General features: G+C 46.9%; 1 protein-coding gene across 1 annotated transcript in view; it reads right to left on the bottom strand.

Moving 5' to 3' along the window:
- LOC139227838 (adenosine receptor A1-like) overlaps positions 1 to 18,606 on the bottom strand; it is a 124,222-nt gene extending 105,616 nt beyond the window's left edge. Inside the window, exon 1 of the mRNA XM_070858912.1 lies at positions 17,753 to 18,606. Within this exon, the coding sequence (XP_070715013.1) occupies positions 17,753 to 18,114 (362 nt within the window). The 5' untranslated portion in view covers positions 18,115 to 18,606. The remainder of the gene's footprint in view (positions 1 to 17,752) is intronic.
- Positions 18,607 to 27,478: the final 8,872 nt, after the last annotated feature.

Genomic DNA, 27,478 nt, shown 5'->3' with positions numbered 1-27,478 from the left:
GGGGCTATTTTGTGGTTTCATTAAGGTGTGTCTGGGAGGCCACTAAAACAGCAGATTGCTCATGAATTTGGCCCTGTGTGTTGCTGGGAGCACAGAATATCTTACTATGAATAGCACGCTAATGGAGAAGATATTAATGGTGACATTGTTAATTGTTAATTAATTAGTACACCTTCCCCTACAATAAGCAAAATCTTGTTTTTGATTAATGCTATGCTCTATTGCTAAACCACAGGTAAATACCTCTCGTAGTACATGGCGTCATTTCATTTGGGATATTGGTCTACTGGGAATGATCCACATTCATAAAATGACTAACATGTCTAAATACCATAACTGCAGCACTCAGGTACTTTCACCTCTAAATCTTCACCATAGCAACATTATTTATTTCTGCTACTATATTCAGACATTATTTATTTCTGCTACTATGTTCAGCTTTTGCGGAGGTCGATGTGTGAATTTGGAATCACAAAATGAATACAAACATTTTTTCTACCACCTATGTTATTTAAACTAAATTCTAAGATTTATGTTCAAATTCCTTCATGGCTTCGACCCTCCCAATCTCTGTAAATTCCTCCAGCCCTACAACTCTCCGACAACACTGCGTTCCTCCAACTCTGGCCTTTTGTGCACCCGCAACTTTCTTTCCCTCCCCCCTCACCCCTCCCCTCCACCACCACCACCACTGACGGCAGTGCCTTCAGTTTCTAGGCCTTATTCTCTGGAATTTCCCTGTTAAATTTCTCCACCTCTCTTTCCTTCTTTATGACCCTGCTTAAAACCTACTTCTTTGACCAAGCTTTTGGACATCTGTCCTATGTCTCCTTATTTGACTTGGTGTCAATTTTTGTCTGATTACGCACCTGTGAAGTGCGTTAGGATGTTTTACTACATTAAAGGTGCTGTATAAGTGCAAGTTGTTGTTGTACATCTTTGAGTTATATAAAAAAAATGCAGAAGTTATTTGCTCATCAGGGTGAAAGATGTCAATGCTGAAGATTGGGCAGTTTTTTTTCTTTGTGTTGCACCCAGTGTCATTAGCAGGGATTCCAGATCAGCTATGACATGGATTGGATCCAGGCTAAAACTTCCTTTGTACTCCTCATCAATGTGCCTCATCCCTAACCCTAAGAGACCATCCATATTGGACTGGTGCGTAACTCTATCTCGACTACAACCCATCTTTGTGGCCTCGCTGCGTGCAACTAATTTAGTGGCAATTAGTATAAAATCATAACCTCACAACCACTATGAGCTGAATCAGAACTGCCAGAATTAATTTCAATTACAACTTTAACAACTGCCAAGAAAAATAAAACTTTCAATACATCAGTTTTGGATGGATACATGAAAGAATGATGTCCTATCCTATTGGAACAGCTGTTCCCCGATCTTATAAAAATTCATAACAAAAACTCAAATCACTTCGATTGAGGTCATGTGTCAAGATCAAACCGATGTATGGAAAAAAAGATAGCCTGTATACATTTCAGTTCCATCCATTTGAATATATTTTGAATATATTATGAGTAAATGGAGATGAAGTTGAAGTACCTTATCTGTCTATATATAACATAATGGCACAGAATTTGCAGTGAGTAATAACGGTGAACTAACAGGAAATCCTAAAGTTGCGGTTAGTCATTCCCTGCTCCGACACAGGCTGCATTGTGGATACTCACCCCTCTCCCAAGCCGGCAATCAGTGCAATCGCTGAAATCGATTAAATCGATGCATCGGTGAAATCGATGAAACTGATGAACACCTGGGTTTTTCTGCAGTAATATCATTGTTAAAAACCTCATTAAATGTTAAGCCTTGTTGAAATAGGTGTAACTGGGGTTTTAACAGTGTATTGACTGGTAAACAAAAGTTATCATAGAACCATAGAAATTTTCAGCACATAAGGGTCAGCCTATCACATCCGTGCCAGCTGGCAAAGAGCTACCCAGCCTAATTCCACATTCCAGCTCTTGGTCCATAGCTTGTAGGTTACAGCACTTCAAGTACATATCCAAATACTTTTTAAATGCTATGAGGGATTCTGCCTCTACCACTCTTTCAAGATCGGTTTGATCTTGACACATGACCTCAATCGAAGTGACCTCTTCTGAGTTTTTATTATGAATTTTTAAAAGATAGGGGAACAGCTATTCCAATAGGATAGAAATTCCAGACCTCCACCACCCTCTGGCTGAAGAGGCTTCTCCTCAAATCCCCTCTAAAACTCCAAACACTTACTTTAAATCTATGCCCCTTGGCTATTAACCCCTCTACTAAGGGGAATAGGTCCTTCCTATCTACTCTATCTGGGACCCTCATAATTTTATATACCTCAATAAGGTCTCCCCTCAGCCCCCTCTGTTCCAAAGAAAACAACCCCAGCCTATCCAATCTTTCCTCATAGCAATCACATCTTTCCTGTAAGGTGATGACCAGAACTGCACACAGTACTCTAGCTGTGGTCTAACTAATGTTTTATACAGTTCGCTGCTCTTATATTCAATGCATCGGTTAATAAAAGCAAGTATCCCATATGCCTTCTTAACCACCTTATCTACCTGTCCTGCTACCTTCAGGGAGCTGTCTACATGCACTCCAAGGTCCCACTGTTCCTCTACACTTCTCAGTGTCCTAGTATGTATTCTGTATTCCTTGCCTTGTTAGACCTCCCCAAATGCATTATCTAACATTTCTCCGGATTGAATTCCATTTGCCACTGTTCTGCCCACCTGATCAGTCCATTGACCTCTGTCTGCAGTCTACAGCTTTCTTCTTCAATATCAAGCACACAGTCAATTTTTGTATCATCTGCAAATGTCTTAATCATAACCCCTACATTCAAGTCTAAATCATTGATATATACCCACTAGAAACAGCCTTCCAGTCACAAAAAACACCCATCGGCCATCACTCTTTGCTTCCTGCCTCTGAGCCAATTTTGGATCCAACTTGCCACTTTGCCTTGGATACCATGGACTTTTACTTTCGTGACCATCTGCCATGTGGGACCTTATCAAAAGTCTTGTTAAAATCCATATAGACTACATTAAATGCACTACCCTCATCGACCCTCGTTACCTCCTCAAAAAATTCAATCAGTTAGACAGACATGACCTTCCCTTAACAAATCCATGTTGACTGTCCTTGATTAATCCATGTCTTTCTACATGAAGATGTATCCTGTCCCTCAGAATTTTTTCCAATAATTTTACCACCACCGAGGTAAGGCTGACTGGCTTGTAATTACTCATTCTATCCCTTTCTCCTTTTGTAAACAACGGTACAACGTTAGCTGTCCTCCAGTCCTGCGGCACCAATCCTGTAGCCAGAAAGATTTGGGAAATGATGGACGGTGCATCTGCTATTTCCTCTCTTGTTTCTCTTAATAGCCTAGGAAACATTTCATCCAGGCCTGGGAATTTATCCACTTTCAAAAATGCTAAACTGTTTAATACTTCCACTCTCATGTTTATTTCAACTAATATTTCACACTCCACCCCAATTGCATTGTCGGCATATCCCCTCTCTTTTGTAAACACAGATGCAAACTATTCTTTAGGAACCATACAGTCATCTTTTGCCTCCAGACAGAGGTAACTTTTATGGTTCCTAATAGGTCCTACTCTTTCGTTAGTTATCCTCTTGCTCTTAATGTATTTATAAACCATCTTTGGGTTTTACTTAATTTTAGTTGCCGGTATCTTTTCAAGCCCTTTCTTTGCTTTCCTAATTTCCTTTCTAATTTTACCCCTGCACTTTCTGTACTCCTCTCGGGTTCCACAGTATTGAGCCCTCGGTATCTGTCATAAGCTTCCCTTTTTTTTCTTTATCCTAGCCTGTATGCCCCTTGACATCCAGGGGGCTCTAGATTTGTTAGTCCCACCCTTTTCCTTTAAGGGAACATACTTGCTCTGAACCCTCATTATCTCCTCCAAGAATGCCTCCTACTTTTCTGACACTGATTCACCTTCAAGTAGCTGTTTCCAGTCCACTTTGGCTAAATCACATCCCAGCTTAGTAAAATTAGCTTTTCTCCGATTGAGAACTTTTATTCCTGGTCTCTCTTTGTCTTTTTCCATAACTACCCTAAATCAAACTGAATTATGATCACTAGCACCAAAATGCTCTCCCACTGATACCCTTCCACCTACCCAACTTCATTCCCTAAAACTAAGTCCAGAACCGCCTCCTCTCTTGTTGGGCTTGCTATGTACAGTACCTGAAAAAACAATTTTTATATTTATGGAGTGTCAAATTTCTCCTTTATGATAAAACTTACAATTTTTTTTCTAAACTTAAAAGAACATTTTTTTTTTAAAGTTTGTTCATGATATTTTAGCTTGTATCTTATCCCCATGTGAGTCATAGGGCTAGAACCTCCACTTTTTTTGCATGCTTAAAGCCCACTTAACACCCATTTTACCGCGGAAATGACACATAATGCCCATATATCGCCCACTTTGGCACAAAGTGGAAACTGACGGGCATTTTTCAGAAACTTATCGCCGAACGTTACTTTTCCCATGTGTTAACGGCAAGAAAAAATATTACCGCCTGCCCACTTTTTTGGGGCGGAATCAGCAGAATGGGCGAATTCAACACCCATAATATCGCCCAGCTTTACTTTCCGCACGGAATCAACGCCGAGATTCGATATTAACGCCCGCCCACTGTTTTTTGTCGTAAAGAGCATATTTACCCAAACTAGCAGCCATGGAGATCACCCATCATCAATGTCACCACCTCGCACACATATCGCCCACAATATCGCTTGCCCAAAAAAACGCCCACAAAAAGTGGAACTAACCGGAACGAATCACAACGTTATGGACGCCATGTTCTAGATCACATGTGGCATCCTTTAAAAGGCTGCTGTGCTTCAACCTCGGTGGAGTTTGGATGTACTCTGCAGGTCGTTGGAGTTGATTTAAACAGTTGTAAAAACATCTTGACCACACTATGACCGATTGGAATTGAAAAGGTGTGTTCGTTGGGACATTCCTTGTTTGTGAGCAATCAGTGGAAAACAGAGAGCTACTGCAATGGGGCCTGTCCTTTCTCACCCTTTCTTGGTGACCAAATACATGCAGCAAACTCGACATCGCCGAAGGAACGCTCCATTTCATTATGTGCCCAATGTAAGAAGTGACAGACAGACGAGGAGGACCAGATGTTACACCCCCACAAGTACAAGGAGAAGCATTCTTACCTCGCCTTGCCCAACACCACAAAGAGGTTATCACTGAGGTATGCCAGCTGATAAGGGCAGATCTGCAGCCTGCCAGCACCATCAGTACTGTCCGTCGAGGTCAAAGTCTTCGCGGCACTGTCGTTCTACGCCTCAGGTTCTTTTCAGGCCACAGCTGGCGACATTTGTGGACTTGCTCAGCATGCCACACATCGCTGCATCAGACAAGTCACTGAAGCCCTGTACGCAAGCAGGAGGGACTTGATCAGCTCCCCTATGACCAGGGAGGCACAGAGTGAGAGGGCTCTAGGATTCTCCAGAATTGCAAACTTCCCCAAGGTGCAGGAAGCAATAGACAGTATACACATCACGATGCGGACACCTTTTCAGGATGCTGAGGTTTTCAGGAACCGCAAGGGATTCCACTCCCTGAATGTCCAATCGATTGTCGACCACCAGCAAATTATACTGGCAGTGAATGCTCAATTTCGAGGCAGCATCCATGATGCTCACATCCTGTGTAAGAGCACTGTATCTGACTTGTTTAACAATGAGCCACAAGGTCAATGCTGGATGCTTGGGGATAAAGGATGTGGCCTTGCCACCTGGCTAATGACCCCCCGCATGACATCCACACCGAGGCTGAGAGGCAATACAACGAGAGACACAGAGCAACTCGCAATATCGTGGCGAAAACCATTGGAGTGCTGAAGCAGCGCTTTAGATGCCTGGACCATTCAGGAGGTGAGCTCCAATACCATCTTGAGCAGGTAGCTCAATTCATGGTGGTGTAGTCCATGCTACACAACTTGGCTATCAGGAGGGGACAAGAATTGTCTGATGAGTCTGACAGTCCACCTCACCAGAGAGAGGACAAGGAGGACGAGGAGGTGGACGCTGACATTGGCCCAGACATTCAGGCTGATGCTGAAGCCATGCCCTTGCCCCTCTGTAGACTGCATGAATGGGCCCATGGTGGCACGGTAACTGCAAGAGCCTGACATCAGGAGCTCATCAATGATCGCATTGCCTGAAAGAACGTTAGTGTTATTTACAAGGCTGACACACTGCTGGGTGTGCAGGTCATACATCAATGGTGGGCAACACCTTGGTGACAGTATGGGCCCAAGTTTCCACACGCGCCTAGAACGGCGCAGTCCCGACCTGGACGCCCGTTTTTCGCGCCACAAAGTGCGCCTAAAAGAATCCTTAGTATTCTCCACCTACTTACAGGTCCTCTGGCTCTCGGCGCAGCCAGCACGAGCTGTGGGAGGGCGGAGCCAGGTCCCTGCGCTGAAAACAGTGCCGGGACCTCTGCACATGCGTGCTACAGTGGGCACGCAAGTGCAGTAGCTCCAGGCGCCGAACTGTGTGGGAGTGACCCGAAGCATGCAGCCTCTAGCCCTGGCTGAATGGCCTCACTGGGGCTGCGTGAATAAGGCTCCTCCCACGGCCAGCTCCTGCTCCCCCCCACCCCCCGACCAGACCCGACACTCGCTCCCCGCCCCCGCCCTGCCTCCGGACCAGACCCGACACCCGCTCCCCGCCCCACTCCCTGCCTCCGGACCAGACCCGACACTCGCTCCCCGCCCCCGCCCTGCCTCCGGACCAGACCCGACACTCGCTCCCCACCCCCGCCCTGCCTCCGGACCAGACCCGACACCCACTCCCCGCCCCACTCCCTGCCTCCGGACCAGACCCGACACCTGCTCTCCTCCACCCCCCTGCCTCCGGACCAGACCAGACCCGACACCCGCTCCCCGCCCCCCCCCTGCCTCCGGACCAGACCCGACACCCGTGCCCCACCCCCGCCCTGCCTCCGGACCAGACCCGACACCCGCTCCCCGCCCCACTCCCTGCCTCCGGACCAGACCCGACACCCGCTCCCCGCCCCCGCCTCCGGACCAGACCCGACACCCGCTCCCCCACCCCCCTGCCTCCGGACCAGACCCGACACCCGCTCCCCGCCCTGCCTCCGGACCAGACCCGACACCCGCTCCCCGCCCTGCCTCCGGACCAGACCCGACACCCACTCCCCGCCCCACTCCCTGCCTCCGGACCAGACCCGACACCCACTCCCCGCCCCACTCCCTGCCTCCGGACCAGACCCGACACCCACTCCCCGCCCCACTCCCTGCCTCCGGACCAGACCCGACACCTGCTCTCCCCCACCCCCCTGCCTCCGGACCAGACCCGACACCCGCTCTCCCCCCCCCACTGCCTCCGGACCAGACCAGACCCGACACCCGCTCTCCCCCCCCCCTGCCTCCGGACCAGACCAGACCCGACACCCGCTCCCCGCCCCCCCCCTGCCTCCGGACCAGACCCGACCCGACACCCGCTCTCCCCCCCCCCCTGCCTCCGGACCAGACCCGACCCGACACCCGCGCCCCCCCACCCCGCCTGCGGACCAGATCCGACACACGCTCCCCGCCGCCCCCCTGCCTCCGGACCAGATCCGACACCTGCGCCCCCCCCCCCCCGACTGACCCGACCCACGCTCCCGCCCCCCGACCCGACCCACCCCCTCCCCACTGGACCCGACCCAACTCCTGCCCCCGGACTGGATCGGACCTGACCTCCCTCTCTCCCTCCCTGTCTCTCTCTCTCTCTCTCCCCCCCCTCACTCTCCCCCTCTCTCCCTCTCCCCCCTCTCCCTCTCTTCCCCCTCTCCCCCCCTCTCTCTCCCTCCCTCTCCCTCCCTCTCCCCCCCTCTCTCTCCCTCCCTCTCTCTCCCCCCCTCTCTCTCCCTTCCTCTCTCTCCCTTCCCCCCCCCGCCCCCGACCCGACCCGACCCGACCCAACCCAACCCAACCCAACATCACCTACCCGTAAATCTGGTGCTGGGGACGGGCCGGCAGCCTTCGGTCCCGAAAGGCCTGCCTGAAGCACTTTCACACAGGTAGGAAGATGGTTTATTTAATCTTTTCTTTGCTTATAAATGTTTATTCAGGTTGGATTTATTTGTATAATATTTGTATAAGTATAAATAAGGATTTATTATAGAATTTAATGACTTCCCTTCACCCCCCCCACCTCGTTCTGGACGCCTAATTTGTAACCTGTGCCTGATTTTTTAATGTGTAGAACAGGTTTTTTCAGTTCTACAAAAATCTTCACTTGCTCCATTCTAAGTTAGTTTGGAGTACGTTTTCACTGTGGAAACTTTCAAATCAGGCGTCAGTGGCCGGACACGCCCCCTTTTGAAGAAAAAATTCTGTTCCAAAGTAGAACTGTTCTACCTCACTAGAACTGCAGAAAAAAAAATGTGGAGAATTGCGATTTCTAAGATAGTCCGTTCTCCACCAGTTGCTCCTAAAAATCAGGCGCAAATCATGTGGAAACTTGGGCCCTTAATGTTTAAGTTGATTGAACTTGTGTGATTATACCCTTTGATGTTAAGGAATCACCAACGTGTAATGGTGCAGCTATCTGAGCCAATGCACTACAAGGGTTTTGTTAAATAAAAAACATTTAAACCGAACATTAGTCTGAAATCATTAGTATTTCTGTACAAACCAACCCTCTGCATCCCCCCCACCCCGCTTCTCCTCCCCACCTCTACCCCTTCCCCATCTGACTCCAAGCCACCTGGCCAAGAAGTTCCTCAGGTGATGCTTCATTGAGGGGTTGGGGTGGTGATGGCTGAAGCGCTGCTTGGACGGATACGGGAGAGGACGGTCCCGAGGTGGGAACGTGTTCCGAGCCATAAGCAAGATGTTGCTGCTGACTCCCATGTGTGGTTGGCAAAGGCGGTGCATCACCTTGGGGTGCAGCACGGTGCTCCGGGACCACTGGGAGCCCTCTGCCATCAGTGTTCCTGGCTATCAGCTCCAGGGCCTCCTCCATCCCTTCCATGTTATATCTTATTTGTTGGACAAAAACTCGGTGCCAACTACGTTCTTGATGCTTAGTAGGCTTTTTGCTACTGGTGAATCTCTGTCGTTCCTCCCATGACAGCCAAATAAGCACAAACCACAGCCACACACGCTTTCAGTGCCTCTGAGCTCTCTCTCTCTCTGTCTCCTCTGCTGCGCATGTCATGATGAACCCTGACCTCCTGAATTGTGGGAATCGAGTGTTGCCATGCCGTTGCTAAGGACGGCCACATTTTACGGCAGAAGGTCAAAAAATATTTACGCTACCGCCCATTTGATATCACTCGCGGCAATGCCCATTTTCAAAAATGTAAACTAGGTGTTTTGAGAATGGGCGAGAAGCCGGCGATCTGAAAACCCTTTTTTAACGCTCACGCCGGAAATAACGCCTATTTTTGGGTGATCACGAAAATGGAGGTTCTAGCTCATAATCTTTATTTCGCTCTTTGTAACATTTTTTAAAAGTCTGGATAAAAGCAGCTTTTCATTTCCTGTCTGTGAGAATTCTGCAATGCGATTGGCTGCTTAGACAGCTGGTTGACGTCACAGTAGCATCGCATTAAGAATCCACATGACAGAGCACTGCAATCAATTGAACGTCAAAAAGGCAAACTTCTCACCACATAGTCAAGGAATCCAAAATTGGCCCTTCCCGTAAGGCCGCTGGAATTCGGCGGTCACGCTGCGGAGTGCAATGGCTGCCGACTTTTTGTGTAATGGTCGCCATTTTGAAAGTTAGGCTCCTGCAGTATCCCGGCGGTGACCCGCTCCCTCCTCTGCCGCTCTGCTGCTGCCGATCCATCCTAAGTGTGCCATCAGAGCGCGCGCTGCCGATGGCGAAATTCCATCTATGTAACCTGGTCATATTGTAATTACACTCTGGTGGTACTGTAGCACCTCAGTTATGTATCTCCCAGCTCCTCGACCTGTATTGCAGAGACAATCCTATGAGCCAACCATCTAAACTCCTCTGGTTCCCAAATTCCTGTGCATCTTGCTATTTAACTGTAAATAATAATTTACATTTGTGCACCCTGGTATAATTAGCCCTTGCACTACAACCAGCTGAAGATTACACTTGATCTTGACTCCAGTGCGAGTTTGGTGGCGGGCCTGCTGTCAAAATGGCCATGATTGACAATGGGGTGGAAGCCCGCTCTGAACCCGCCTCCATGTGAATTTCCAAAGTGCCAGCTCTGGCTGCGGATTGCAGACCCGGCACTAAGCGGTGTGTCAGGCAATTGTGCTAGGTAACAACGCGATTTACGCACATTTTAGCAGGTCCAAAGGATTTTTCCAAGTTTCTTTCGGGGTTCACGTCCCTCGGTATCACATCAGGTAAGTGTGTCAAATTCTCAAAAAATCTGTATTGGTTTGACTAGTGGCATAAAACCTACCATTTCAAAGCTGTTCAATTTCCAATCAATGAAACTGGAGCCTTCATGATTTGGAAAACACTTTTCAGCTTTATAGAGGTTTGAAGTTTTTGGAATGAACTCGCTATCCAGTGTCACCTCCTTGGAGCAACTGATCTCACCACTGACAGATCAATTCTGTCACTTCATCTTCAGCTGTCATTTATTTCATCAGGATTGATGCCCTTGAAAAAATCTCAACATGGTCCTCAGAATCCCACCACGATCAGCCCCAACACCAACATTACTCGGTACAACAGCATCACCAACAACACCAACCTTCTCTGCAATCACCTGATGCTGCACAGGACACAGGACATCAGCATCTGACTACATTGTTGCCCAGGATGCCAGGGATGGCCTCACCATGGCCACATTTGCTTCACTTGACACTGTACACCCTGGCTGTCACATGATGTGCCAGGTTGGCACCACCCCACACCAACACCAAGCCATTCCTTTCACACTCATCCCTATTGGCGGGGGGGCGGAGGAGGGGGTGGCGTTGTACTGTTAGGTCTCACCATTGACTGTAACTCACTCAGCCACTTCCAAAGGTACAAACAGATCTGTCCAAGAACTCAAGGTGTTGAAAATATAGATTTCAAAGTTTGACAACACATTAGCAGAAACTTTACATCTGCATTGGCGATAATACTCAAGGGCCTCCTTGTGTGTTGTTAGTTGGAATGACTGGACAAGGATGAGGGCGGGTGTGAGGGGTGGCTAGTGAGATGGGGAAGTGATAATGTCGATCGAGAAAGATGGATGGGTGGAGGTGTAAGGTAAGTTGGTGTGAGTTAGGATGTGCAGGAGTAGGGTAAGGAAGGCAGAGTGATGAGGATATGATGAGTGGCACAGCAGGATGAGGCTGAGTGTGGCTTTGCAGTAATGTTTTGTGATCTACTGAGATCGATGAAAGGTTTGTGCAGCTGCAGGCACTGTTTGTGCCCTCCTGTACAATGTGCAACCAGGCTGTGTTGGTGTCCTGGAGAGGTCTCTTCTGCCTATTGGAAGGGAAGAGAACCTCCCTGCGTGCTGTGACACTCTCCATAAACATATAGCGGGGTGGGGTGGGGGGGGGGGGGGTGTCATGGGAGTGCCTAGGTGCAGCTGTGCATCTTTGTGCAGTGCTTGTCAGTGTTTGCCTTCTGCGAGAGGTGGGCACTGGAGGGTCTGGAGTGCATCATCACCCCCGGCAACCAAATTTTAATTTGATCATTTAATGTTCAAAAGTTTTATTTGTTAATTTGTTGGTTCTAGTGCCCCTTTATTAAGTTGGCACTCGGCTTTATAGTTTTATTAAAATAGTTGTCAGTGTTTGCAGCACCTCAATGCTGCAGAACACTAACAGCACAACTGTCAAAATCAATTGGACCTTTTAAGGAAACCGGCTGATGACACGTCATCAGATGATGTCATTAAACCTGCTTCCTTTTGAATTGGTCAGGCACCTCACAAGGCAGGCTTAACAAGCCCCATCAAGGTAAATTCATGGTGGAAGTAGCATGCCCTGGACCTGCCAAGGTTGGTAAAATTCAGCCCCCTGTGTGCAACACCATGGGAGATTGACTAGTATGTATTATAAATCCTGGTGTTCAAATGGACTGCATTGCTTCAAAAAGATGGCCCACCATCACCTTCTCAAGTGCAATTAAGGATGGGCAATAAATGCCGGCCTTGCCAGCAACGCTCACATCTCAGGAACAAATAAAAAAAAGTACCTAGGGCCACCCAGATTTAGTTTCCCAAACTCAAACAATATATGTGGCGTTATTCGCCTCCAATATTGTAATAAGAGTATAAAGGGGGATGAAATTGCCACGCACATTGGATTTGCAACGCATAATTCAAATTAGTGGGTCGAGGTGTGCCGGTGCTGGAAACGCCATGGCTGGCATGGATTTTGCAGAAAAAATGGTGTCGGCGGTAACTGTGCCTTCTATCGGCGCCCCCCAGGGCATTCACACAGACCTTGTGGCATACGATGCTTGTCCCTGCGCTACTCACATCAGCACGGCGCAGATGCACTACATCATGGCACCGCGTCACAACGTCCCTCCCCTTCTCTTAAAGGGGAGGGCCGCTGTGATCTGAGCAGCACCTTCAGTGCCGTCCACTGGGCCACCAGGGAGCGTGTCAGACGGGCCAGCGGACTGGCGCCCAAGAGAGGGCATTGCCCATGGTACCATAAGGGATCGGCGCACACAGAAATGACATCATCGCTGTGGCACAGTGCAAACCGCTTTTCCCCAGGGGCAATTCCAGGAGGAGTGCTCTGTGTGCAGCAACTGGGCCAGAACTCTTTAGCGCGCCTTTATCGCCGGCTGCCAGTGCTAAATGGCCCTGTGCAAAGGGGCAATTTCAGCCCCATGATGTCTTCCTGCAATTAAATAGGGCCCAGGTGAGACCACACCTTGTGGGTACAGTTTTGTTCTCCTTACGTAAGGAAGGATATACTTGCCATAGAGGGAGTGCAACAAAGGTTCACCAGACTGATTCCTGGGATGGGGGGGCTTACCCTATGAAGAGAGATTGAGTGAATTAGGCCTATATATAGGGCTAGAAATTCGCCAGACTGTCCTTATTTGGAAAATAACACCATTTTAGTGAAAAAATAATAAGAAAAATGTTGCCATTTTTTAAAGGGGTAAGTTTGGCCAAAAAAATATCCCCGTCGTTAAAAAACGGCGTTGCTGGAGGAACCGTGTTGGAAAACATCATCCTCTTCAACTTTACCGCGAGGCCGATATCGCAAAAAATACAGGGGAAAAAAGCACGCAAAAAGATTTTCAAAAATAAAAAAATTAAAATTGAGAAAACATTCACAAAAGAATTAGCAACAGAATTGCTGAAAAAAAAATTTTTTTTTTAAAATTCAACTTACCTTTTTTGAAGCTACAACAGTAGGGTATTCTTACTTACCAGCATTTTTGAAGCTACAATGCTAGGATTTTCAAAACCTTGTTTTGCGCAGCGAGTACAGCGATGCCAAACAGCCAAACTTCGGTGCTATGTTTTTTTTTAGGTATGGCATTACTGAAAATGGTGATATTTTGACAATGCCATCCTTAAGGTTTGTGGAATTTTAAGTAGTTTATTTTTAGGACAAAAACTTTGTTTTAACGTGAAAAAAATCATGTTAAAACACACGTTAGGGTGGCAAATTTCTAGCCCATATTCTCTAGAGTTTAGGAGAATGAGAGATGATCTCATTGAAACATACAAAATTCTTACAGGGTGACAGGGTAGATGCAGGGAGGATGTTTCCCATGGCTGGGGCATCTAAAAACAGGGGTCACAGTCTCAGAATAAGGGGTCGGCCATTTAGGACTGAATTGAGGAGAAATGTCTTCACTGGATCTTTGGAATTCTCTACTCTAAAGGGCTGTGGAGGCTCAGTGTTTGAGAGTATATTCAAGACAGAGATTGATAGATTTTTGGATATTAAGGAATATGGGGATAGTGTAGGAAAGTGGAGTTCAGATATTGAATGGCGGAGCAGGCTCGAGAGGCCGAATGGCCAACTCCTGCTCCTATTTCATATGTTCTTAAATATTAACAGTGTATTATTCATCTTTATACATCAGAATGTATGGTCATCATCAGAGGCGGTCCCACGAAACGAGGATGAATTGCTTCCACGCCAAAAAAGGATAAGTTCACAGGTGTTCTAATGAAGGACCTAAAATTCCAGGTCCTGAACTACATCCTGAAGGGTGGAAGATGCCTGTGCGTGGATTTTTTTAACGTGTGGTGGCCATTGCACACCAGCCACCACACGGGCTTGACAGAGCTAGGTCTTGTTCCAGTGACAAGGATTAGCCAAGACGACTGGAGACCTGCTCTGCTGCACGGACCGAGTGCACACACATATTGCAGTGTGGGCTGGCCCGTGCTGCCCTTGGGCCCATGAATGTATGGTGCAGTATTCATCAAAACGTTGCACCTGATCACATACCATATGATTAGCAAAGCCACTTGCTTTACATTGGTTCCACTTATGTGTTTGTGGGAGGAAGGGGTGTGTGTGTCCCATGGATGTTCTGCTTGTATCACATGAAAAAACATGACACATTAATTGTTGTTAATGTTTGGAATAGCCTGGAAAATAATAATAAATGTGATACATAATATTTGGAGAATTGATCTTCTGTAAATTACTAGTGATATCTGAAGTATAGTATGTAGTAGAGTTAGATGAGGGGGCCCACATGTGGAAAGATTTTGACAAATATTTCTTGCTTATGTCAGCTGTGGCTTACTTGGCAGCACCCTCTGAGTCAGAAGATTGTGGTTTCAAGTTCCACTCCAGAGACTTGAGCACAAAAATCTAGGCTGACTCTCTAGCGCAGTGCTGAGGGAGTGCTGGCCTGTCTTTCAGATGGAAGGTTAAACCAAGGCCCCGTCTGCCCTCTCACAGATGTCAAAGATCCCATAGCACCATTCTGAAAAAGAGCAGGGGACTTATCCCCAGTGTCCTGGCCATATTTATCCCTCAATCAACATCACTAAAAACCAGATTATCCCGTCATTATCACATTGCTGTTTATCGGAGTTTGTTGTGCACCAATTGGCTGCCACGTTTCCCACGTTACAACAGTGACTACACTTCAAAAAGTACTTCATTGGCTGTAAAGTGCTTTGGATATCTGGTTGTCTTGAAAGACACTATATAAATGCAAGTCTTTTTTTCTTTCTTTCTGCAAAGAGATATGATGATGCAATTTGAATCAAAATGAATATTTAATCTATCTCAGTGAGTAATGCAAGACTGGCGATTCTCATTATCTTGGCATAAAGGCATTCTTTACATCACAGTATTCAGGGAATAATGTAAGCAACTGGATTTTTAGTTTTGATTTAGGGATTAAATACTATTCCAGACCTCGGAGAATTAAATCCTTCAGTGATGTTATTGGCTGTAACTGAAAGAACGAAAGATTTTGATTTATATAGCGTCTTTCACGAGCACTGGACATCTCAAAGTGCTTTACAGCCAATTTTGGAATATTTTTGGAGTGGAGTCACTGTTGTAATATAGGATATGCAGCAGCTAATTTGTGCACAGCAAGATCCCACAAACAGCAATGTGATAATCACCAGGTAATCTGTTTTAGTGATGTTGACTGAGGGATAAATATTGGCCAGGACACTGGGGATAACTCCCCTGCTCTTCGACATAGTGCCATGGGATCAGACCTCGGTTTAACATCTCACCATAAAGATGGCACCTCAGCACTGCACTGGAGTGTCAGCCGAGATTTTTGTGTTCAAGTCCCTGGAGTAGGAATTGAACCCACAACCTTTTGACTCAATTGCGAGAGTGCTACCCACTGAGCCGCGGCTGACAAACAAAAAATCATTAACAAAAATCCCTACTAGACTTTTGGAAAAGGTGTACATTGATAGTCCTACGAATGGACATTTCCACGAGTAGCTCACGGTCAGATGAAAGCAAAGAATTTTCTAAAGCTTGGTAATAATCCAATAATCCCCTCTAAATTGCTACGGCGACAATGGCGTTTGATTCCTATTGTTTACAGATTGTCCACTTTCAAGATTGTCCACTTAAGCCAAGAGTGCAATGAAGTGCTTGGTTAAGAATCAAACATTTTAGATGTCCTTAGATGCCAGATTGTTATGTAGAACAGGCTGAGGATGATCAGAAGCTCAGGTCCACTAGCACTCCCCTGCATTACATTTGGTGAAGGAAACCATAAGCCTGACAAGAAAACCACTCTTCTGATTTAGTGCAAACTTCCACAGTTTTAAACAATGAATCATTCTAACGCTGTCTCCAAATTACACTCCCGTCTTTGATGTCTTTCCCAGCAGAGGACTTATCCCCAGTGTCCTGGCCAATATTTATCCCTCAATCAACATCACTAAAAAACCGTCATTATCACATTGCTGTTTATCGGAGTTTGCTGTGCGCCAATTGGCTGCCACGTTTCCCACGTTACAACAGTGACTATATTTCAAAAAGTACTTCATTGACTGTAAAATGCTTTGGATGTTCGGTTGTCTTGAAAGACGCTATATAAATGCAAGTCTTTGTTTCTTTCTGCAAAGAGATATGATGATGCAATTTGAATCAAAATGAATATTTAATCTATCTCAGTGATTAATGCAAGACTGGCTATTCTCATTATCTTGGCATAAAGGTATTCTTTACGTCACAAAAGTCTTTCCCAGTTGCACGCTATTCGCTATCTTATAAGGCAGTAAGGCTTCTGTACAACTGCTATGTTGCAATGTGTGGCATGACAGGAAGAAAACACTCTGGAGCAGGATGGGTACCGTTGGCAAAAGCCACCCAGCCCCGCAGAAGTGTGATGCATTGTTTCAGCAATTTTAACAAGCGGCTCCGACAGCCGTTACCACTCGCCCATTGGGAGCAACTGACCTTTGGATCTTAGCTCAGGCTGAGATTCAGCCCCAAGGTCTTCGCGTCGCATTCCAGTCACACACTCTACCGGAATTACACGGATCTCGCAATGAAATGCTCTGAAGTCATCCTTCAGTGCTCACAAACGTAGGACAATGTGGAATGAGAAGAGGTCAGTTGGCTGACAATGACCATGTACAGTTTACCGCTCGAAACATTTCCCCCCACCCTGACCCTGAAAGGTACTGGAATGAGACGGGGCAGTTATCTAACGCTATAACATGCATTAAACAGCCTTGTGTCCCTGCTCTTCACCGGAATCTCTACTGTCTAGTGGTGTCCCCTAGGATATCAATTATAAATCTCTAACACAGTCTCCACATCTGCAGGGAAGTCATTTGGAAGGTTTAAAACAATAGATTGAAGGGTGAGACTCGTTAGTAGGGTAAAAGAAGAATCCAGAGGTAGCGGGGCATACACTTTCATCCTGATGGGAGGGAGAGGGAAGAGGCTGAATATGAACCAGATACACGAGTCCCACCTGGCGATATTTTCACTGGTGCAGGACTGATGCACATTTATGGCCGATGGTCGGCAATAGTCACCAGCACCTCAGCGCTTTAAGATTATTTCTCAAAAGAAAGATGCGCCGAGTGTTCCGGAGACCCGGGCCAGCCGCTCCCAGGTTGGGTCGATACCAGGTTGAGATGCCCTTGCAGTAAGCGGCTGAATGACACATCTCAGTCTGGGAGTTTTGCAGCTTACCTCCCAGTGGACGGGTCCCAGCTGCACACCACGAGTTACACACGCTCCTTCACTCCCGTTTTATTAAAAAAAAGAAAAGTACATGTGGCAGGAAGGCGAACGTTACCTGGTCGGGATCCGGACTCGAAGGTAGCGATCGATAGCGATGGCCAGCAGCGCAAGGATGGAGCTCTGGGTGAGGACCAGGACGGTGCAGGAGAAAAGCAGGCAGCTGTAGAAGTGGGTCCTCAGCCCGATGCTGATGGTGATGGCCAAGGGGATGACCAGTGAGCCCACGGCGATGTCAGCCAGCGCCAGGGAGACGATGAAGCAGAAGGTGGTGTCTCGGAGAGCCCGGTTGATCTTGACCGCCCAGCAGACCAGCACGTTGCCCAGGACAGAGGCCACGGCGATCAGCACCTCCACAACAATGTAGACGGCCAGAGACGGGGAGATGGTCCCAGCATCATCCTCCCGAGAAGCCGTCATCCTCAATCCGACCCACTCCCGCACCGAGCGCGAAATGATCTTTGGCCAAGTGTCACTGGACGCGGTGACTCTGCGCTGTCCGCACCGAGCTCCCCTGGGCGCAGTCCCGCTTGAAGGTAGCCGGTTACGGTCCAGGCTCCTGCATCTGGACAGCGGCGGAGGACGGATCGCCCGCTGGCGCTTTGCGGCGCTCAGAATGGCACTGACACCTCGCACTGTACGCGGGTCCTGTTAACTGGCCCGCTCCCAGCTCCACACTGATAACATCTAAGGGAGCCTCTCATCCACCTCTCACCACTCAACAGCAGCGGCTCTTCTTCCAATTTATCGCACGTTCACAACTCAAATGTCATTTACTGCGGGAAAATCAGCTTCCTGCAACCACTGCCCACAAACTGCGGCTCCTTCTCAGCCTGATCAGTTTAGCTCAAGCCCTTGGCTTCGTGTGTGTGTCTTAGTGTGTATCTTAGTCTGTATATATATATTTGTATGTGTCTGTGTCTTTTTGTTTGTGTGACTGTCTCTTAGTGTGTGACTTTGTGTGTGTATGTCTGTGTCTTACTGTGTGTTTGGGTTGTGAGTGTTCGTGCGGTGAGGGTGTGTGCGGTGAGTGAGTGTTTGGGATGTGAGGGTGTGCGATGAGGGTGTGTTTGTGCGGCGAGTGAGTGTTTGGGATGTGAGGTTGTGCGGTGAGTGAGTGTTTGGGATGTGAGGGTGTGCGGTGGGTGAGTGTTTGTGCGGTGAGTGAGTATTTGGGTTGTGAGTGTGAGTGTTTGTGCGGTGAATGAGTGTTTGAGATGTGAGTGTCTGTTTGTGCGGTGAGGGTATGTTTGGGTTGTGAGTGAGTGTTTCGGATGTGAGGGTGTGCGGTGAGTGAGTGTTTGTGCGGTGAGTGAGTATTTGGGTTGTGAGTGTGAGTGTTTGGGTGGTAATTTAAAAGCAACAATGCTCACACATCAATCCCAGCCGGGTGGGCACAGTGCTGTCAGGGAGCGAGAGGTTAAAGGAGTACTCGGCACTTATCCAGGTCCAAATAGCTGTGGCACTGATTGGTCTTTAGTATCGCAGGCACAATCCACAATCTGGAACAGAGCTGTATCTGTGCTGTAATCATTCAATTCACTGAACAGTGGGAAATACAAATCTAACATGGGAATACGAAGTAAGGTTTTGTTTAATTGGAAATTGGTTTACGTATTTACAGATTTTGAACAGTGTGTGTGGAGAGGTAAAATTACAGCGACACACTGTCCAAACGTACTCACTATATTTGCAGCCATTACCTGGTTTAAACAACATTTCCGTTCTATTGATTTCTAATGGTAATTATAAATAGAATGAAATACATTATAGGGCGCAGTTAACAATTCTGAATAAATTAATAGTAGGACACCAATAATAACAGAATGACTAGTCCTTACTACTGTTTCACACGCAATAACCGGGACAAATAGTCCCCATATGATAATCAGCTAACAAAATAAACGAAACCTGATAGTGCTTTAACTGTCGGTACTTTATTCTAAAGTTAGACACTGAAGAGAAGTTGGGCACGTGGTGTAATAGGTCAGAGCAGCCCGACTTCCGTCCATTAGTTGTACGGCTTCAATGTAAACTGAGTGACAAATATTAACGAGAACGAAGCGATATAGCACACAAAAACACTTCCCACAAATGAGCAACCTCATTTAAGATTGTTCATTCATGATGAATAGGTGAGCGGGCAGAAAGCAATTTCACACACATATCACATTGGCGCAGTAGGGGGAGCTATTCTGAGCTTTCGGCAGACGATGGATAACCTTCATCTCACCCACAGTGCTGCACTTGTTTCCTGCTGCTGGTTCTGTCCCCAGCACAGGCTCCACAGACAGACAAGCAGAACATTTACTCTCTCCACTACTGATCTGAGAAACAACAAATGCATATGTTATCAAACTATTTAATCGAAAATATTATTGCCGCGCAACATCTTCCCACTTTTTGTAGCCACTGAAACACAACATGCTTTACTCTCCGGGAACAGATGGTGTTTTTTATTCAATGTTTCCCCGTGTCAGCCTATAGCAAAGCACAAAAGCAGACAAATAGAGTTAAAGCGACCCAAGAATCTAAACGTTTAAATTATTCCATAACAACTGTATGGAATATATATATATATATATATATATGATATATCACCCATCACCCTTGTGCTTTCTAACCTACATTGGCTCCCAGTTAAACAACACCTCGATTTCAAAATTCTCATCCTTGTTTACAAATCACTCCATGGACTTGACCCTCCCTATCTCTGTAATCTTTTTCAGCCTCACAATCCCACAAGATGTCTGCGCTCCTCAAATTCTGGCCTCTTGAACATCCCTCATTATAACTGCTCAACCATCGGTGGACATGCTTTCAGCTGCTGGGCTCTACGCTCTGAAACTCCCTCCCGCGAAACCTTACGCCTCTCTTTCCTCCTTTAAGACGCTCATTAATTCCTACCTCTTTAAACAAGCTTTTGATCATCTGCCTTAATTTCTTCTGTGGCTCGGTGTCAAATTTATTTGTTTGTCTGTAACACTGTTGTGAAGCGCCTTGGGACATTTTACGACGTTAAAGGTGCTATATAAATAAAAGTTATTATTATTATAAATATATTGTACAACAATTAAAAAGGTAGTGAATCTGCATTATCACTAAAGCCTGCAGGCAATCTGGGACAGGGCACCAGTATACCTTCCACAAGTGTGTCATCGATATCATCTTCATGCAGTTGACGGAAGTATATAATTCACACATTTCCCATCACTGAATCTCTATTCCCTTTGCTTCCCCTCTCCAAAAAAAATTATGTTTTGGAAATATGATGTCAGCAGATTTCCACAGTTAGGTTGCTTTAGTGTGTGTGGCTATGAAGCATTGCACCAGTTTAAATTTCTGTTTACATTGATACATAAGAACATAAGATCATCATCATCATATGCAGTCCTTCGAAATCGAGGAAGACTTGCTTCCACTCTAAAAGTGAGTTCTTAGGTGACTGAACAGTCCAATACGAGAATTACAGTCTCTGTCACAGGTGGGACAGACAGTCGTTGAAGGAAAGGGGGGGGGGGTGGGGAGTCTGGTTTGCTGCACGTTCCTTCCGCTGCCTGCGCTTGTTTTCTGCATGCTCTCGGTGATGAAACTCGAGGCACTCAGCACCCTCCCGGATGCTCTTCCTCCACTTAGGGTGGTCTTTGGCCAGGGACTCCCAGGTGTCGGTGAGGATGTTGCATTTTATCAAGGAGGCTTTGAGGGTGTCCTTGAAACGTTTCCTCTGGCCACCTGGGGCTCACTTACTGTGTAGCAGTTCCGAGTAGAGCGCTTGCTTTGGGTGTCTTGTGTCAGGCATGCGAACAATAGAGCTGGTCAAGTGTGGTCAGTGCTTCGATGCTGGGGATGTTGGCCTGATCAAGGACACTAATGTTGGTGCGTCTGTCCTCCCAGGGGATTTGCAGGATCTTGTGGAGACAACGCTGGTGGTATTTCTCCAGTGATTTGAGGTGCCTACTGTATATGGTCCACGTCTCTAAGTCACACAGAAGGGCAGGTATCACTACAACCCTGTAGACCATAAGCTTGGTGCCAGATTTGAGGGCCCGATCTTCGAGCACTCTCTTCCTCAGATGGCCGAAGGCTGCACTGGCGCACTGGAGGCAGTGTTGAACCTTGTCATTGATGTCTGCCCTTGCTGATTATAGGCTCCCGAGGTATGGAAAGTGGTCCACGTTGTCCAGGGCCGTGCCGTGGATCTTGATGACTGGGGGTCAGTTTGTGTGGCAGGGTCAGATTGGTGTAGGACCTTTGTCTTACGGATGTTTAGTGTAAAGCCCATGCTTTTGTATGTTTCGATGAAGATGTTGACTATGACTTGGAGTTCAGCCTCTGAATATGCGCAGACGCAAGCGTCATCTGCGTACTGTAGCTCGACTACAGAGGATGGGACAGTTTTGGATCTGGCCTTGGGGCGACGAAGATTGAACAGGTTACCACTAGTTCTATAGTTTAGTTCCATTCCAGCTGGGAGCTTATTGAGTGTGAGGTGGAGTATTGCAGTGAGGAAGATCGAGAAGAGGATTGGCACGATGACACAGACCTGCTTGACACCAGTCCGGACATGGATTGGGTCTATGGTGGATCCATTGGTCAGAAATAGGAGCAGGAGTAGGCCATTGGCCGCTCGAGCCTGCTCCGCCATTTAATACAATCATGGCTGATTTGATCATGGACTCAATTTCACTTCCCTGCCTGCTCCCTATAACCCTTTATTCCCTTATCGCTCAAAAATTTGTCCATCTCCGCCTTAAATATATTCAATGACCCAGCCTCCACAGCTGTCTGGGGCAGAGAATTCCATAGATTTACAACCCTCCGAGAGAAGAAATTCCTCCTCATTTCAGTTTTTAATGGTCGGCCCCTTATTCTAAGACTATGTCCCCTAGTTTTAGTTTCCCCTGTGAGTGGAAATATCCTCTCTGCATCCACCTTGTCGAGCCCCCTTATTATCTTATAAGTTTAAATAAGATCACCTCTCATTCTTCTGAACTCCAATGATTATAGGCCCAATCTACTCAACCTATCTTCATAAGACAACCTCATCTCCAGAATCAACCTAATGAACCTTCTCTGAACAGCCTCCATTGCAAGTATATCCTTCCTTAATTACGGAGACCAAAACTGAATGCAGTACTCTAGGTGTGGCCTCACCAATATCCTGTACAGCTGTAGCAGGACTTCTCTGCTTTTATACTCTATCCCCCTTGCAATAAAGGCCAACATTCCATTTGCCTTCCTGATTACTTGCTGTACCTGCACACTAACTTATTGTGTTTCATGCACAAGGACCCCTAGGTCTCTGTGTTGCAGCACTTTGCAATTTTTCTCCATTTAAATTATAATTTGCTTTTCTATTATTTCTACCAAATCTTTGTCTTTTGCTGATATGTTCTCCCTTTGTGTCCTTTGGGACTGCACTGGTTAAAGAATGTATTGTTAAAACATTTTCATACTCAAAATTGCAAGACTGTCTGTCGATGCCCTTGCTGAAAATAGAATATTTTCTGCTTTTTCTACAGAATCATAGGGGTCGCAATTTGGTATCACCCCGTTTAGGGGCGGCAACCGAGGCAAGTTGGGACTTCCTGTGCCCAGCACAGGAGTCCCGCCCTGGTCGCGAAATTGGGGTTACTGACCGGGGATGGGACTGGGGTAGTAAGCACGTGAATGTTGCAGCACTACCTGGTCTCTCCACATAGTGCTGACGTGAGCACTGGGCCCTCTCCTTCCGTGAAAGGGGAAGGCATGCTACCAGTGCTGCAGTGGGGTGAGGGGCCTCCACTAGCCCACCGGGGATGCGGGGTGCTGTGGCTGCAGCTCGGCACAGATGTGGAGTGCCAGGCTGCACCATCGTGGCACAGACCCCGCGAAATAAAGAACGGAAGGTCAGACCAGTAAATCGACTGCAAGAAAAAATGGTGCTGTGCACCTCCCCTTTAATTTTCGCCCCGCGAATGGAGTGCAGCCATGTTTGCAACCCGCGAGGCTGGCGCTGACATCTCCCATGCTGGCTTCACCATGGGACAAAAAATGGGTCGCTGTGCCCAGCAATGATGCCATCATCGCTGGCGCAGCAGCCCGGGGTACTACTGGAGGGAGTGGGCCGCTGCCGATTTTGCGCTCCGCTAACTCCTGAGCAATTTTGCGGGAGCCAGATGCGCCCCCCTGGGAAAAAATACATTTGTGCCCTGTTAGCTCCCCCAGAGGCACTAATGGCAGGCGCACAGGAGTTCAATTTCTCCCCCGTAGAATCTCACAGCACAGAAGGAGGCCATTTGGCCCTTTGTGCCTGTGTTGGCTCTTTGAAAGAGCTATCAGATTAGTCCCCCTTCCCTGCTTTTTCCCCATAGCCCTGCAATTTTTTCCATATCAAGTATTTATCCAATTACCTTTTGAAAGTTATTATTGAATTTGCTTCCACTCCCCTTTCAGACAGTACATTCCAGATCAGAACAACACACTGTGTATTTTTTTTCCCCTCATGTTGCCTCTGGTTCTTTAGCCAATTACTTCTGGTTGCTGACCCTTCTGCCATTGGAAACAGTTTCTCCTTATTTACTCTATCTAAACCTTTCATGATTTTGAACACCTCTATCATATCTCCTCTTAACCTTCTCTGCTGCAAGAAGAACAACCCCAGTTTCTCTCGTCTCTGCACGTAACTGAAGTCTTTCATCCCTGTTACCATGCTAATAAATCTCTTCTGCACCCTCTTCAAGGCCTTAACATCCTTCCTAACGTGTGATGCCCAGCTGGGGCCTAACCAGTGTTTTATAAAGGATTAGCATAATTTGCTTGCTTTCGTACTCTATGCCTCTATTTATAAAGCCAAAGATCTGTAAATGCAAATTTGATCAAAATGAAGAGCAATTATGGCTGCAATTTACTGCCACTTTGTATTGATCCAAACTTGATTTGTGTGCACAGTGACACATCGTGTGTGTTGTGCACAGTGACACATCGTGTGTGTTATGCACAGTGACATATCGTGTGTGTATACCTCAAGGGTGATGATGTTCAGATCTGACTCCAGAGTTTATATATGAACAGGAGTCGGCCAGTCAGCCCCTCGAGCCTGTTCTGCCAGTCAGTTAAATTATGGCTGATCTGTACCTCAGTTCTATTCATCGGTCTTTGCAGCATATCCCTTGATACCCTTACCTAACAAAAATCTATTGCTCTCAGTCTTGAAAGCTTCATTTGATGCAGCATTTACATGCTTTTGGAGGAGAGAGTGCCAGAATTCTACTAGTCTTTGTGTGAAGAGGTACATCTTGACTTTTGGCTTTACAAAGCCAAACATTGTGTGACCCTCTGCAGTTGTTGTCTGACGACATTTAGACTTTGCACCAGAGGTAGTGTAACTCAAGTCCGATGTGAAACCAAGTTTATAAGGTACTTGTGTTCGTGTGTCAGATCTCCTGGGAACTTAATATACTCAGTCCTTTTAATATATTATGAGATCACGGTGCTACCTCTCCACTGTCCTAACATTATAAATGGCTACAGGAGCGGGGCGGGCAGCTCTGCACATGCAGGTAAATTGTCCTCTGGTGGGCAGAGTGCAAGGCACAACCGACCACAGCTCCGATGAGTTGCACAGTATAATTGTAGTAAATCTCACTGCCACTTTCTCCTCCTTTAAGGCGCTCCTTAAAACCTATCTCTGTGACCTGTCACCTGTTCTTATGTCTCCTTCTTTGGCTTGATGTCAATTTTTGTCTGATTACTCTTCTATGAAATGCCTTGGGACATTTTTATTACTTTAAAGGCGCTATATAAATGCAAGTTGTTGTTGCTTATAAGGTAGATTTTAAGAATTAGTGGTCCCAATGCGGAGCTTCATGCAACAGGATTGCACACCGGGAAGTCAAGCATGAAGTTCTGTACACCCCGTACATTTTTCCAGCTGAGCTCAATGCCGGAATTCCTGATATGCATTCATATCATCTGACCCTCTGTGAGAAGCTCTCATTTTATAAATCTATCCTAAGTCTGAGTAAAGATTAAAAACATTGAATTTCTGTATTAATGGAAGTTGATGGTACTGCCGCTCTGCTGTCTTAATGTTAGCACAGCAAAGCAGCAGTGCACACCCTTGTAATATTAAAAGGACTCAATACTGTACAGGCCTGGAGTTTCCTACGCATTTGAAGCCAGGCACACACGTGATCTGGGCGCAAACACATGGCATGGTTTAAATGGTTGCGGAATTTTGAGCTGTACGCATAACTACAATTTGCCCAAGTCTCATACGAACATGAAATAGGAGCAGAAGTAGGCCACTCAGCCCTATGGGCCTGCTCCGCTATTCAATAAGTTCATGTCCGATCTTCAACCTCAGCTCTATCTTCCCGCCCTATCCCCATATCCCGTGGTTCCTTTAGTATCCAAAAATCTGTCTATCTCTGCCTTGAATATACTCAACGATTGACCATCCACAACCCTCTTAGGTTGACAATTCCAAAGATTCACAAGTCTTTGAGTGAAGAAAATTCTTCTCATCTCAGTCCTAACTGGCTGGCCCCTTATTCTGAGATTGTGACCCCAATTCTAGACTCCTCAGTCAGGGAAAATATCCTCCCAGCATCTACCCTGTCTAGTCCCTTAAGAATTTTATACGTTTCAGTGAGATCACCTCTCATTCTTCTAAACTCTAGGAAATATAGGCCTAGTCTCCTCAATCTCGCCTCATAAGATAATGCCCCCCATCCCATTAATCAGTCTGGTGAGCCTATGTTGCACTCCCTCTAAGGCAAGTATGAGGGTGAAATTCGATACCACCCCGTTTATGGGCGTTATCAGCTCTGAGGTGGGACTTCCTGCGCCAGGCATGGGAGTCCCATCCCGGCAGCGAAATTGGGCTTACCACAATGTCGCACGCTCCACTTCCTCTCGGGGGGCAGGACTGGGCACTAACCGTGGGAATTTTCCAGCACTACGTGCGGAGCTGCGTAGCACTGGTGGGAGCACAGGGCCCTCCCCTTCCATTAAAGCAGCAACCCGGCACAGAAGCGGACTGCCGGGCTGAAACATCGCGGCAGGGACCCTGCGACTTCAAGAGGGCAAGGCCACTTGGCCTTTTTAAAAAAATGTCAGCGCCACACATCCCCTTTAATGTTCGCCCCGCAAGCGGACTGAAGTCCGGTTCGTGACCAGCGAGGCTGGCGTGGACATCGCCCGTGGCAGCCTCACAGGGTGCGACCGAATTTTCACAAAAGGGAGAAAATGGGTCGCTGCACATGGTGATGGACGTCATCATCGCCGATGCAGCGGCCCAGGGCGTTACCAGCGGGAATGGGAGACTACCGGTTAACGCCTCCGCTAACTCCCACGGAGCTTCATGGGAGTCAGTAGCGGCCCTGCACCCCGGCTGAGAAGCCGATTGCCGCCTGTTTGCACCACCCGCAAACAATGAGAATTTCTCCCCCTACATCATTCCGTGGGTAAGGAGACCAAAACTGTACACAGTACTCCAGGTGTGGTCTCACCAGGGCCCTATATAATTGCAATAAGATGTCTTTACTCTTATACTCCAATCCTTTTGTAGTAAAGGCTAACATACCATTTGCTTTCCTAATTGTTTGCTATAACTGCATGTTAACATTTTGTGATTTGTGTACAAGGACACCCAGGTCTCTCTGAATACTAACATTTCCCAATCTCACACCATTTAAAAAATATTCTGCTTTTCTATTTTTCCTACCAAAGTGGATAACTTCACATTTCTCCACATTATATTCTATCTGCCATGTTCTTGCTCACTCACTTAACGTGTCTA

Source organism: Pristiophorus japonicus, chromosome 17, assembly GCF_044704955.1.
Source record: "Pristiophorus japonicus isolate sPriJap1 chromosome 17, sPriJap1.hap1, whole genome shotgun sequence".
NCBI lineage: Eukaryota > Metazoa > Chordata > Chondrichthyes > Pristiophoridae > Pristiophorus > Pristiophorus japonicus.
This window is presented reverse-complemented; position numbering and strand designations above follow the sequence as displayed.